Below are 14055 nucleotides of genomic sequence, written 5' to 3' on the forward strand. Positions count from 1 at the left end.
TTTCATTTAGCAATCAGTAATCATCTTTTCAAATTTGTTTCCTATGTCATCTCTTCTATAATATATGTATGTGTGTAATGTGTGCATATGTGTATAAAGCTTATGTATTTTGGCAGAAATGTATTAATGTATTAATATGTCTAGATGATCAAAAACTGATTTATGTGGAAGGCTTCTTATTCTCCGTACAGAAGTAGTATGGTGGACACAGAGATGTGCCACACACATTCCCCTTCAAGGAATTTGATCTGTTGCCCTACTGCTGAGAGTGCTGATGGGGGCACCTTTCAGCTATAGCCCCTTCAAGGATTCCCTCACCTAGAGAGAACTTCCTCTCCCAAGGACGTGCCCATTCAGGAGCCACCCACATATAATGACTAATCAACTAGGAAACAAATGCCTAGCTATTTCAACCCAGTGCAGGATGACTACTATGGGTCCTTTCAGTTCCAGAGCTTTTCTTAGGGTCAGGGCTGTTAGACTGGAATCATAGCTGACTTTTCCATCTCCCTGATCTTGCCCTTCCCCTTGCCTTCTATAGATATTGATCCCAAAGGCACTCCAGTAAACATTCTGAACACTGAATTCCACTGCACAGTCTGATTCCCAGTGAACCCAACCTGCAGTAAGTGGTTTATCTTTCTGTTATAGTTCTCACCTCTTTGTGTTTTGTTTGTGTATGTGTCTGATTCCCCTCTTGAACTCTGACTAACTTGAAGGCAAGGAACATCTTTGTATTACCAGCAACTAATACAGCAACAGCATTTAGGCCTCAGTAGGAGACACACACACACACATACACACACACACATACACACACACACACACACACACACACACAAGTTAACAAAGTTACAAAATATAAAAATTCTTAAATTTAGAATTTTAAAAATTTTATTTTAAATGTCTTCCAGCTTTCAGATGAAATGGAAACGAAGAAGGATATAGAGGTATTTAAAATTTCTGTTTTACAAGATTGTGTATTAAAAGTATTGTGGCAATAAAAGAATGTTTATAATAATGTAGATGTAGCTATAAATATAGATAGGGGCCCCAGGAGAGAGAGTTGGGGACAAGTACAGAAGCTGTCTCTTTGTGCCTAGTTCATTTCTTTAGATGTAGTCTAGCTAAAATTCTTGATAATTTGAGTTATATCAAAATTAGTTCTGAAATATGGTATTGTTTTACTTTTGGATTTGGCTTATAAATATGCCAGGACTCTTAATTTCATAGAAACAGATAATATGAAGATTTTTCTTGGGTGGGATAAGTATTTTTCACTTATTTTAGTAAAAAAAAATTAGTAAGATGATTGTTAATGAACAATAGTTAAATCTTTATCTGTCTTCTGTAGTCATATGAGACTACTGAACTGAAAAGAGTGAAGTAATTCCTGTTCTGTCAAATTTCTCTCTCTTTAGGGTTACAGCTTCCCAGGATTCAAGACAAATGAGCTTACTCAACTACCCAGACATCTGAATGCTGAACGAATTTATCTTTTTATTTTAAAAGCCCATAACTTTGCTGTATGTAAACAATTCTTTTTTTTATTGTATAATAAGTTTTTGAGAGTATGATTTAATGAATCAGACCTTTATTGAAAGCTATGACAAATCAGGTGTTAAGAAAGATTTAATTCTTTTGGGCATTATATCTGACAGGAAAGACCAGTGATATTTTTTAACACCCTGATCACCAGAAGATAATACATTAGATTCTGTTACTGCCTCAGGCGGCTGAGGTTACTAGTGTGCATTGGTTTGGCATGTGACTAGTAACAGGTGTTTTCCCCTCCCTCTTCCTGCCCTATCAGCTCAGGATATATTAGCCTGCTTATTTTGATCCCAAAGTAATTTATGAGAGCCCTTCCTCACAACCCACTTTTTGAACCTCCACGTGTCTGGGGAATTTTTGAGTAGCATCCCTATAGGGTAGCTAACTGATGAAAAATGCAGGCGTAGGAAGGTAACTAGATCCTTGGCCATTGATTGCCAGGGGTAGGAGGAGGGTTGAGCGGTTACTGGTATTGATTTCCACTGCTTAATGCTAAGTAGTCACCTAAAAATGTTTGTTTCCTGGGGATTTGAACAATGCTCTTTGTACCGCCAGGCAGACTCCTCTCAGTTGTCTGAAATGGACTTGGCTGCTCGTAGGCCGTCTTCCCCATCCCTCACCCCCAGCCTTCCTGTGGCTGTTTATATCTCAGCACAAAAATCCCTATTTTCTCTCCTGCTAGTCCATCACAAGGTGTATAATCAACCGTTAAACATTATTTTGTACTCATTTTTCACTCTCTTCAAGATGGAAGAGTGTATCTCTTCAGTGTTTCATCTTCAAGAGAGTGTTCCAAGAAACAGTCTGATTAACTTAGTCTGGATCTCCTGTTTGCTCCTCATTGGGGAGCCACAGAGCACCTCAACTGACAACTCCACCTGAAATGATTCAGTAATGACACTTACTTTCTGTGCTGATATAGATGTTTTCAATTCTCGTTTATATTCTATGGGATTTTGGTGAGAGGGAAGTTTTAGCCTGCTCTCATGATAGAATCACCTGATCCATTTTTTTAAGAGAAAAACTATAAATGGTAGTTGTTATGCCTGGCCGTGAGCATATTTATTATTTTCCCTGACTATGTTTTGCAGTTTCCTCAGGGGAAAGGTTTTATTGTTTTAAGAAGAAATTAATACAAATTACTGCTAAAGTAATCTTATGAATGTTGTAGATAATCTATAATCTTTTTAACTCTAACATTCTGTGTTCTGACATCAGACTGTATTTTAAGCATGGATGCATGTACACCTATCATAAATCACAAGGAACAGAAATTAATTTCTCTGGATTTCATGAAAAAAAAATCTTGAGCTCTACTGAATCTGGCATTTAAAAACTTTGAGTGAATAAGATAAAATGATCTGTTAAATGCACCTATTGAAACCAAGATTTATAGTCTCTAGTAGTCATGGTAAATTGATTTTATGTGCCAATTTTGATCGACTGCTTAGAAAGAAAACTGCATTTAGATAGGGTCTAGACTTAGGATGGACCCATTGGGATAGATTTCCATGATTATTGACACCTGTTGTCAGCATAAAAAGGAGATTGTAGCATGTGTCTTGGATTTTTGCTGTTCTTGGTTTAACCTGTACTGTCGTTTCAATGACCACTAATCACATGTGATTATTGAGCATATGAAATGTCCCCAGTGTGACTCAGCTCAATTTTAAAATTTTATTTATTTTAACTATATATAAATTTAAAAACTAATACTTGATTCAGCTATTGAACAACTTTCAATATGGCTGGAACAAAATTACAACCATATATTTTATGAACTAATTATGGTCTAGTATTTATGATGAAAATTTAGTGTTCAAATTGAGATGTGCTGTAAGTATAAAATATACACTGTATTTCAAAGAGCTGGTACCCAAAAGAATGCAAGAATTGTTAATGTTTCATTAATAATTTTATACTAATCATATATTAAAATGATAATACTTTAAATATATTTGATTAAATAAAATATATCACTTAAATTTCACCTTACTTTTTAAAATGTCTACTGGAAAATTTAATATTGCTTATATACCTCCCATTAAATTTCTGTTGAACAGTGCCAGTCTGTAACTATTGAATACATATTCTTTATAAAGCCTATTTACATTAACATGTTTTATAATGTATACTAAGTTGATCTCCGTATGTCTTTTTTTTCCATAGGGAAAATTTTTTAAGATCTGGAGGACTCATTTTCTCTCAGAAGCCTCTATTGCTCTTTTGCATGATTCCTTTTGGTGGTGGTTTCTCCATAAATTTAAGGTACAATGATATTTTTAAAACTTTTTTTAAGTGGATTTGCATAATTAACTTTTCAGTAGAGGTAGCAGTGGTTCAAAAAATGTCTTTCTGGTTCTGTCACAGAGCTTGGTTTTTAAGTATTCTGCATATGTTAGAAATCCTGTCTGAAATCTAGAATTCTTTCAGAAGAGTTAAAACTTTAATAGGAGTCTTCAAAGATCCAGAGTCTTTATTAAGCAGAACAAGATTAGTGAAATCAAACTTACAGTGAATGCTAAAGTTGTAGCTTTACTTGATACTGTCATGTGCTGATGAACACTAAACAGAAAACCCACTGCAGATCAGTGACATCAAAGAAGGTTTCATTTAGAAAACAGTCTACAGATTGGATGGGGAGAGGGTCCTCACTTGACTCAGAAAGGTAAAAACTCTGCTTAGGGTACAAAAGACAAAGACATGCATACCTGGGAATTCCGCAATAAGAGCAATAAGTAATAAGCAGGACATGAGTCTTACGCTAGAGGATACCAGGGACTGCTGTGGGGCCTCTGGGTCTGGAAGAATGAGGAGGAGAGCGATGGCGGGGATTACTGTCTGGGCATTAAGAATGTGTGCCATGCCCCTTCAGGGAAGCCTGAAGACAGGCCAAGCTCTCCTCCTCCCCGGCTCAGATTACCCAAAGAAAACTGCTTGTGGATTCTCACAGAAATGTCAGACTGTGAAGGAATGGGTGTTACCAATTTTATGTACCAACTGTTTAGTTAGTGCTTTATGTTAGAATAATCAGTGCAATTCTAGGTAAGAGTATCCGTCCTGTACCTCTGATATTGTTAAGGGTTGAATGAGGCATAGTAAGTGGTGTATCAGTTCTACAAAGGTAATTACATAGGGAAATTTGTGAAATCAGTTTCCTTACCTTAAACTTATTTCTCTAGATCTGGATCCCAAATTTATGTTTTTTCATGATAACAGAGAGGAAACATTACTTTCCCACTTAAATCTGTTATAATTAAATATAACAAGTTTCTGAAGGAAACATAATCTAGCAATGTTCCTAAAAACTGTTTTGTCAAGCCATATAATACTTTATTATTTTGAACAAACAGATTTGACACAAAAAATTAGTCACATTTGACATTTATAAGATTATCCTTGGAATAGCAAAAGAATTAGAAATCTTATCTTCAAGTAAATTATTTTCTAAAACTACTGGCTTTCTGAAATTAAAATACAGTAATTTAGTAATAATTTTAAAATATTATACTTAAAATACATATACACACAGACATATATATAGTTTGTATATTATATACATCGTTATGTGTGTGTGTGTTTGTGTGTGTGTTTATATATATCTGCCAGTGAACTAGATAAATTACATGACCTGAGGTTCCTAAATTCACCAACTAAGTATGGTGGGTTGCTCATGCATTTACCATCACTGTGTGGGAACAGAACCACTCCTTGAATATTTTGTTGGGTAAGCTCATATTTAAAGCTGTACTGCATTTTCAGGTGAGTACAAAACATACATTCTGTCTATTTTCGGGATCTACTTTATGAATGAAAACAGTATTGACTTCATAACTACAGCTGGAATAGAACCCTGAGCCACTTGTACAATTTAATTACCAATAGTGTAATAAGAAAAAAACGTGTAATTCTGCTCTAGAATATAGCCTGCTTCAGCATGCTGGCTCTAAAACTTGTTTCAGTCATTGTTAGATGAGTGATATAAAAGCAAACTGCCTTTGTTGCCTATGATCTAGTGGTAGCTTGATCTAGTAGTAAAAGTGCTGGACTTGAATCTAGGAAACTAAAATTTTAAATCTTGTTTTCCCGGTAGTTAGTATGAGACTTTGGGCTAGTCAAGTCTCTCTGAGCTTTACTTATCTCTAAAACAAAATAAAAAATTTTTAAAAAACAGCTAAAAATAGCATACACCTTTAAGTTTTTATGTACTATAAGTGACATGAATAACATCCCTAGTAAACTCTGAAATACTACATAAATGTAATGTGGGATTCAATATAATAGAATCAAGATCAGCCTTTCACAAACTAGTTTATCTACTTGGGAAATGATGTGACTTAGATAAGTAACTATTCAAAATCTTTCATAAAATTAAAAAATTACCTACCTGATTTGTTCATTGGGAATTAGAAAATGGATGTGAAGTTGTTTCTTTACATAGAAGTAGGTTTATAGTAAGTGTCCAACTTTTATTATTATTGTTGCTGTTACTGTTACTCTACTGGTAGTGAGAACACAACCTTGCAGAAATTTCTAGCTGATGTATAGGCTAATGACAAAAGTTTCCCTGACAGTGTTTAACTAGAAGAATTCCAATAATAATATACCCTTAATGTTTATAAAATTGGCCTTGGGACTTTGGCTCCAAAAAAGATTCAGAAGGCAGAAAATTGTTATCACTTCTACCCATATAACAACGAAGACAAGCCATATATAACCGACAAAATCACAACTTTTTTGAACTCATTATGCAGAGCAAATTTCAAAGCAAAGAATGTTGCCAGAGAAAAAGAGAATAATTATATAATGATAAAGTAGTGAATTCATCAATGTGACCTAACAATCATAAATATTTATACACCTAATTAAAATGCTTTGAAATACGTTTAATGAAAATGTTTAAAACTTTAAGTAGAAATAGACAAATCTATAAGTATAGTTACATATTTCAACACCTCATTTCAATAATTGGTAGTATGTTAAGAAAATCAGTAATGATATAGAATGATACAGATGACTTAAGCAACACTGTTCACCAATTTGATGGATCTAATTGATATTTACTAAACATTCTTGACAACAGCAGAATACTTATTTTTTTCAAGTACACTTTAAGCCTTTACCAACTATATTCTGGGCTAGGTAAACATCCTAATAATTTTAAGACTTCGAGTCATACGAAGTATATTTTTACACCAAAATGGAATTATATTATAAATGAATAACAGAAAGCTATGTGGGAAATATTCAAATATTTGGAAACTAAATAACACACTTCTCAGGAACTGTAGGTCAAACCAGAAATCAACAGGGAAATTGAAAAGTATTTTGAACTTCTTGAAAATGAAAATATAGATTCAAATTTGTGGGCTGTAACTCAAGCAGTGTTTGGAAATTTAGAGCTTTAAACGGCCTGAATTCAAAGTAAGGAAAGTTCTCGAAAACCATGACCTAAGCTTCTACCATAGGCAACTAGAAGAAGAGAAAGAAATGAAAACCAAAGGAAGCAAAAGAAAGGAAATAATGAATATGAGAGAGGAAACCAATAAAAAGAAAAACAGAAGGAATTAGAGGAAATGAATTCAAAAATCTGGTTCTTCAAGAATCCTAAAAACAAGATAATGCAGGAGGAATTTGAAGCATATGTTTCACTGAAAGTAACCACAGCAAAAACAAAACCCAAATACAGCTTAACATTTTGGCTTAATTGACTCAAACCCCTAAAGGCTAACAAAAGAGATATGCCTATTCCCAAGCGTAAATACTAGATGCCTCAGGTTTTAGTCTTCTATTAAATAAAGTCCAGCTCTCACACATAAATTACAAGATAGGTAAGGAATGGAATTGCTGCACTGTTGGGTATGAAAGTGTTCAATTTAACAAGATAATGCCAAGTTGTTTCCAACTGGATGTACAAATTATTCTCCCATTGTTAATGTATCCGAGTTCCTAAACGGCCAATGACTCAAAGAAATCACAAGGGAAATTTGATAATACCTTGAGACAAATGAAAACAAAACTCAACATTCCAAAACTTGTGGGATGTGGCAGAAGCAGTGCTTTAAAGAGAAATTTATAGTTGTAAATACGTCAAAAAACAATATATCAACAGTCTAACTTTGCATGTTTACATAAGGAACTACATATCTTTACATAAGGAACTAGGAAAAGAACAACAAATTGAACCCTGAGCTAACAGAAGGAAGAAAATAACAAAGATTAGATAGATAAAATAGAGAATTGAAAAACTGCAGAGAAAATCAGTGAAACCAAAAGTTAGTTTTTTGAGATCAACAAAATTAACAAACCTGTAGGTAGACTAAGAAAAAAGAAAAAAAGAGAAAAGACTCAAATTACTAAAACCAGAAATGAAAGTGGGAACGTTCCTAGCAAAGAAATTGAAAGAATTATAAGAGTACTATAAACAAATGTATGGTAACAAATTGGATGGCCTGTATGAAATGAACAAATCCCTAGAAATATGTAATTTTCCAAGACTGAATTTTGAAGAACTAGACAATGTGAACAGACCTGTAACTAGTAAGGAGATTTGGTCAGTAATCAGAAACCTCCTAACAAAGAAAAGCCCTGGACCAGTTGGCTTCACTGATGAATTCTACCATCATTTAAAGAAGAATTAACACCAATCCTTCTCAAATTCTTCCAAAAACTGAAGAGGAGGAAACACTTTCTAACTCATTCTAAGGGGCCAACGTTACCCTCATACTAAAGCCCAAGATACTATAAGGACAAAAAAAATCTACAGACCAATAGCCTCTTTGATGAAAATTGATGTAAAAATCCTCCACAAAATACCAGCAAAGTGAATTTAGCAGTATATTAAAAGGATTGTACACTCTGAGCAATGAGATGTATTCCTGGAATGGAAGTATGATTTAACATATGTTAAATATCTAAACCTAATGAACATATCAGTAACCTGAATATCCAACAACTATAGGGCATATTTTCTTTTCAAGCATATCAAAAATTTACCATACCATTTTGCTACTCAGTTTCCTGTGGCGGTAGATATGGTGAGGACTTTAGGTTGAACTGTATTATTGAATTGTTGAATGGTATCCAAGACATATTCTGGAGTAAATTTTTTTTCTCCATACATATTAAGTGTAGATTGTGTAGCTGAAACATGCCAAGTTTGTTAATTAGTAAATTTTATATATATATATATAATATATATAATTATATATATAATAATATATGTATATAATCTCATTTTATTCTCATACAACCCTAAATCTTAGAACCACTGCCTATTATGTAATTGATCAAGAATTTTTAACTACTAACATTATCATTATTTCTGTTACTCCTTCCGTAAACTTATTAACACAAACATGAGACCTGGCTTGGGAGTAAGGAGACCTAGATTCTAGTCTGGCTCTTAGTTACATAACTATGTATATATAACCTTAAATAATTCTCTTACTCTTTTTGAGTATCAATGCAACCACCAAAATAGAGAGACTTAATCTTAGTGATAACTAACTTGCATTTTAGGTCTTGGATCCTAAGCACTTATGAATCCCAGGTCATTTGGCTTGCTAATTTCATGGAAAACTACCACTAAATTTGATAATTTTAAAATTTTATTACCAGAACTTATTAATGCCAGCTTGTGCTACAGTTGACATCATAAATGAATTTGGACTCTTTAATTCATTTTTATTGCTTAATTCCTAGTATTGGACTCTGATTTATCTCTTCATTGCTTAATAGAGCAAGAATTCAAGGTGCTACATGAGCACTTTAATACTGACATTACTGTTAACTACAGATTTCTTCCTTACAGCATTCTCCTTGCATTGTTTTTAGTTTGGCTATCATGTCACAGTTTTACCAGTACTGGCAATGGCTGTCTCATCCCAGTAGTCACTTCAATTTTATACTAAGTTACTGATGATGAAAGAGTTGGAATGGTTATAGAATAATAGAAGGCAACTAAGTCATTGCTTGCCTTCTGCGTGTCAACTACTATTCAAGAACCTTCATTAATTCATCAAATGTTTGTGTGCTTTGTGTGCCAGGTACTGTGCTGAGAGCTTGAAATACAAAGTCGAACAAAACATGATCCCTGTCCCTATTTAATTTTAAGATACTACTTTAAGATATGTATATATTACCTACATTTAGTGGATAAGGAAACCAGTACTTAATTAACTTGCCCCGGGATAGTGCAGCTAATGAATAACGGAGCCAGCATTCAAATTCAGGTCTGCATAATGTTAAAACCTATGCTCATTCCTCTATAGCAACTGAGTTCCCTTTAAGAATAGGTGGAATTACTGATGTTATGCAAATTCTAACTTTAAATTGTAATATTAATAATTTAAATTCCTTTCATGTTTTATTTCTCAAGCCTGACAGAGAAAATCAAGATTTCCTGTTTGATAGAATTTCAGAAAGTTATGTGTCACTTTTCATGAGCGTACCTCTAAGTCGAAAGGATGCATTCTTTCAGGTAACCATACAAATTAAATAATTATGCTAATTATTCTTTACAGCACATGAAATATAAAAAGTTATTTTACTTAACACATATGAGAACATACTTTGTTACTCAGAGCAAAATTGCCTGAAGTAGAGTAAATAATGGTAATATTTTAAGTTATGCCCCTCACCCCAGAATATTGTATTTTACTGACTAAAAGCCTTACAGAATCTCTTTAATGTGGTATAGGTATTTGTTTGCATGTTAGTAATTTTGAAAACTATTGGCTTATTCCATGTATATATTTGATACTTCTTTTTATCTATAAAATTATCATTTTCATTTTACTTTATAATATATCTTTTGATCTAAAAGGACTTAACAAGTTCATGTTAAGCCTAAATACTAAGTACCTGATGTGATAAAGGACACATTTATGAATCAAATATTTGTTTTACTATGTCTATTATAAAAATAATTTGATTAAAAAATTGATGTTCTTGAGTAATGCAAAATGAAAATATGTAGGAATTTCATTGAGTATTTCAAAATGTAAACATCTAGCATTTCAAAGGAGAAGCCACATTCAAGTACTTTGTTGTGTTGACATTTGTAAATCAGAAATATGTAAATATTTTGGAGTCAGTACATGTTTCCATGGGTAAAACCTAAAGTAAAAATAAATATCCTTCATGATGAAAACATAAACCTAAATTGCCAAATATTTATGTTCAATCTTGAGCTATCTCACAACATACACATGCAGTGTCAAAGAAGGAAACCTGTAGTGGCCTGGGAATAAGGAGACTTAACTTTATGACTGGAATCTGCTGCTAATTACCCAGGTGATCCTGGCAAGCCCTGCAGTCTCTCAGTTCCACAGCTGGTTGTCCATCTGATGAAGAGGTTGATTAGATCCATGATTCATGAATTGCTTTGTAGAACTCTGCTGTTCTGAAAGATAGACTAGGATTTTCTCTGCTAATATTAAATTTCTCATTTGCGGGGGAAAAATTAGTTAATGGTTAGGATTTTTGGTAATTAAGTTATCTAGAGATGACAAACCCAGCTGTTTCTGCTATCCATAATCTTTCACCAAGTCTATGCTTTTGTGGTGTGTCCTGCCTATTTGCATGGTTTGATGAAGTCAAGCATGCTTTAACACAGGGCTCTTAGGGATAAAAGTTCTATTTACCGTGAACAAAGAAGGAAGTAGTGGCACCATTGCTTATCTCTCATTCTCTCATTTCTTGTCCTACATTTATGGTCCAAATGTTCTCTCTTGGGATGGATATGCCTTTTGATTTTTTTCCTAAATCCCTATGTTCAGTGACTTTTTCTAAGGAGAAATTAGAAGGTGTTTAACCAAGATTCAAAGCTTCACTTGAGAACAAACAAGAAGTACAAAGTACACCTTAGTGACCTGACCCCGTGACCTGTGTTCAGTCTTCTTATAATATTCCCTCTCCCTGTTTCTATGCTAAAAAACCAGGCCACCTTCCTACAGGTCTGTTGCCTCCAGAGCTATTTAAGTGGAAATAGCACTTCATCTCATTGACCAATTTCCATTATTTTTAACTCACTCAGATAGGTGGGGTTTTGTTACTATAGGCTCATCAGATTTATCCAACCAAAGAGAGAGAGATCTATGAATATTTAAGAATCAAAAAATTATCTCCTGGTCTCACTGTTGAGTAGAAATTAACTGAATCTAAACATATTTAGTATGGCTTATACTTCACTATCTTTCAATGTCATATAGTGATAATCCTTCAGAAATTTTCCCAACACTGACACTTGATCCCTTTTACCTCTAATCTCCCAAAGGTGAGATAGTCACAGAAAACTTTCAAAAGCTCCCCTTACTCACCTTTTCCAACATTTTAATTTTAATTTTAGTATGATTTTATATACCACAGTTATGATATATGTTTGTATATGGTAGTAAAAATGTTCATGGCTTATTCAATAAAATTAAATATATCAGTATATTAGAGCATTCTCCCTTCTGCTCCTCTCTTGCCTGCCACCCCCGCCCCCCAATTAAGTTCTTCAAAGAATGCCATCACTTACCAGCAGATTTGAACACTACTGGTTTAGGTGACTGTGTAGTTTCCTATTGATGCTGTAACAAGTTATCACAAACTTAGTGGCTTTAAACTTGTCTCATATTGTCTCATATATATACGTGCTGTTTAAGTCATGTGTGTATGTGTGTGTGTGTGTGTGTGTGTTTGTGTGTATGCTGTTCTAGGGCTAAAGTCAAGGTGTCAGTGGGGCTAGTTTCTTTAAGAGGCACCAGGGGAGAAACCATTCCTTTCCTCTTCCAGTTTCTGGTGGCTGCCAGCATTCCTTGGCTTCTGTTCACATCCCTCCAGTCTCTTTCTTCCACATTGCCTTTTCCTCTTCTATAGTAAAATTTTCCTCGGCCTCCCTCTTGTAAGGACACTTATGATTACATTTGAGGCCCACCAGATAATCTACAGTAATCTCTCCATCTCAAGATCTTTAATGATACCTGCAAAGCCCTTTTGCAGGCTTATAAATTAACATTTACAGGTTTCAGGAATTGGGACAGTGACCTCTAAGGTCCCTTCCAATTCTAAAATTTTACATTATTTTCACATTATTAAGTGCTAAATATTTGTGAATACTTTTTGAATGCAGAATACCAAAACAGTAAATAAAAATATTTTAAATCTTTAATATAAAAATCTAATATCTTTCTGTATTTAGTCACTTTGTAATTTAGGGATTTTAAGTCTAATAGAATACTAGTAGTGCCATTTATTTGTTGATATCTGATCATGGTTTTATAGTTGTTATTATAATACATTAACTCACCTAAACAGGTGAGCTTCAGTTATTTTCAAACATGCTCTTTATTCTCACCACACACATGATGTGATAGAGTGTTATCTAATGCTGCGGTGGTAAACAAATGTAGCAAATCAACATGTACACCTTAAACTTACACAGTTGCATGTCAAATATATTTCAATTTAAAAAAATGTATGCTTTTTATTATAATGACCTGAAAGAGGATATCCTTTTTTGTGAAAGAGGATATGAATAGAAAGGTTAAATGAAATAAATGTAGAATCATCAAACCTTTTCTTAATTCATCCTTTACCCAAATTAAAGTTTTTCCCAAAATGCTAACACATACACAAATTGGCTGACTTTATTTTCAGCTCTGCTTTCTTCACATTCCTCAGTGAGAGGTACAAAGAAGTAATAAATGGCAAAAAGCAAGCTATAAGGAAAAAAGGACACATACAGTTCACAAATAATAATTTTTTGGTGGTTGAGATATGTTATATGAAATTATTCTAATATGACTATTTTTGGTAGTTGTATCCTGATTGTTTGGCACAAGCTATCTATGCAACATTCCAGAAAGCATTTCCAGAATCCAGTAATCTCTTTAATGATGAATTTAAAGAAGATCTAGGGAATACCATTTTTCTCTGGTTGTCAGGTATGAATGTCATTTAAGTATTGATGATTTATTTTAGTACCTAAAACTTTTGAACTGTAGTATTTCATTTACTCCAGTCAAAACATTTGTAGTTCTTTGCCTTACAAAACATAGCATATTGATGTCTATATTTTAAAATAATAATGATTAATCGTTTTCTTCTGAAAATTGTTATACTAATATTAATCAGTTACTCATTTTAGAAGCCAAATAATTTTATAGGCAGTGGAATTATTGTAGAAATCCGAAATAACACAAAAAGAAAATCATGCCATATATATTTTATATTTGGAAGATAAATGTTTTAAGCTGCTTTTGGAACACTTTTGGCATTTTTATAGCAAATAATATTGGGTAAATTCTGGAGCTAATTGAGTTCTTTGTAGAACATATGATCATTAATCAAGGAAAATTTGTTTTTTGAATCATGCTGTTGTTTAGGTAGGAGTGGTAGGGCTCAAAACCTGAAGGGAAGTAAAATTCTCTCAAAGAGTATTTAGGGGAAGATTTAGGACATTCCTGGAATGACCTTCCCAGTATTTTTTTCTAAGACTACTATACCATTATA

The 14055-nt window shown here is 33.4% G+C and overlaps 1 protein-coding gene across 1 annotated transcript in view; it reads left to right on the plus strand.

Annotated features, from left to right (window-relative positions):
* The window catches only part of FAM227B (family with sequence similarity 227 member B), a 195667-nt gene that overhangs the window by 20166 nt on the left and 161446 nt on the right, over positions 1–14055 (plus strand). Inside the window, exons 6-10 of the mRNA XM_032481224.1 lie at positions 915–950; positions 1422–1526; positions 3724–3822; positions 9935–10036; positions 13361–13487. Of these exons, the coding sequence (XP_032337115.1) occupies positions 915–950; positions 1422–1526; positions 3724–3822; positions 9935–10036; positions 13361–13487 (469 nt within the window). The remainder of the gene's footprint in view (positions 1–914; positions 951–1421; positions 1527–3723; positions 3823–9934; positions 10037–13360; positions 13488–14055) is intronic.

This window comes from Camelus ferus, chromosome 6 (genome assembly GCF_009834535.1).
Source record: "Camelus ferus isolate YT-003-E chromosome 6, BCGSAC_Cfer_1.0, whole genome shotgun sequence".
NCBI classification, from domain to species: Eukaryota; Metazoa; Chordata; class Mammalia; order Artiodactyla; family Camelidae; genus Camelus; species Camelus ferus.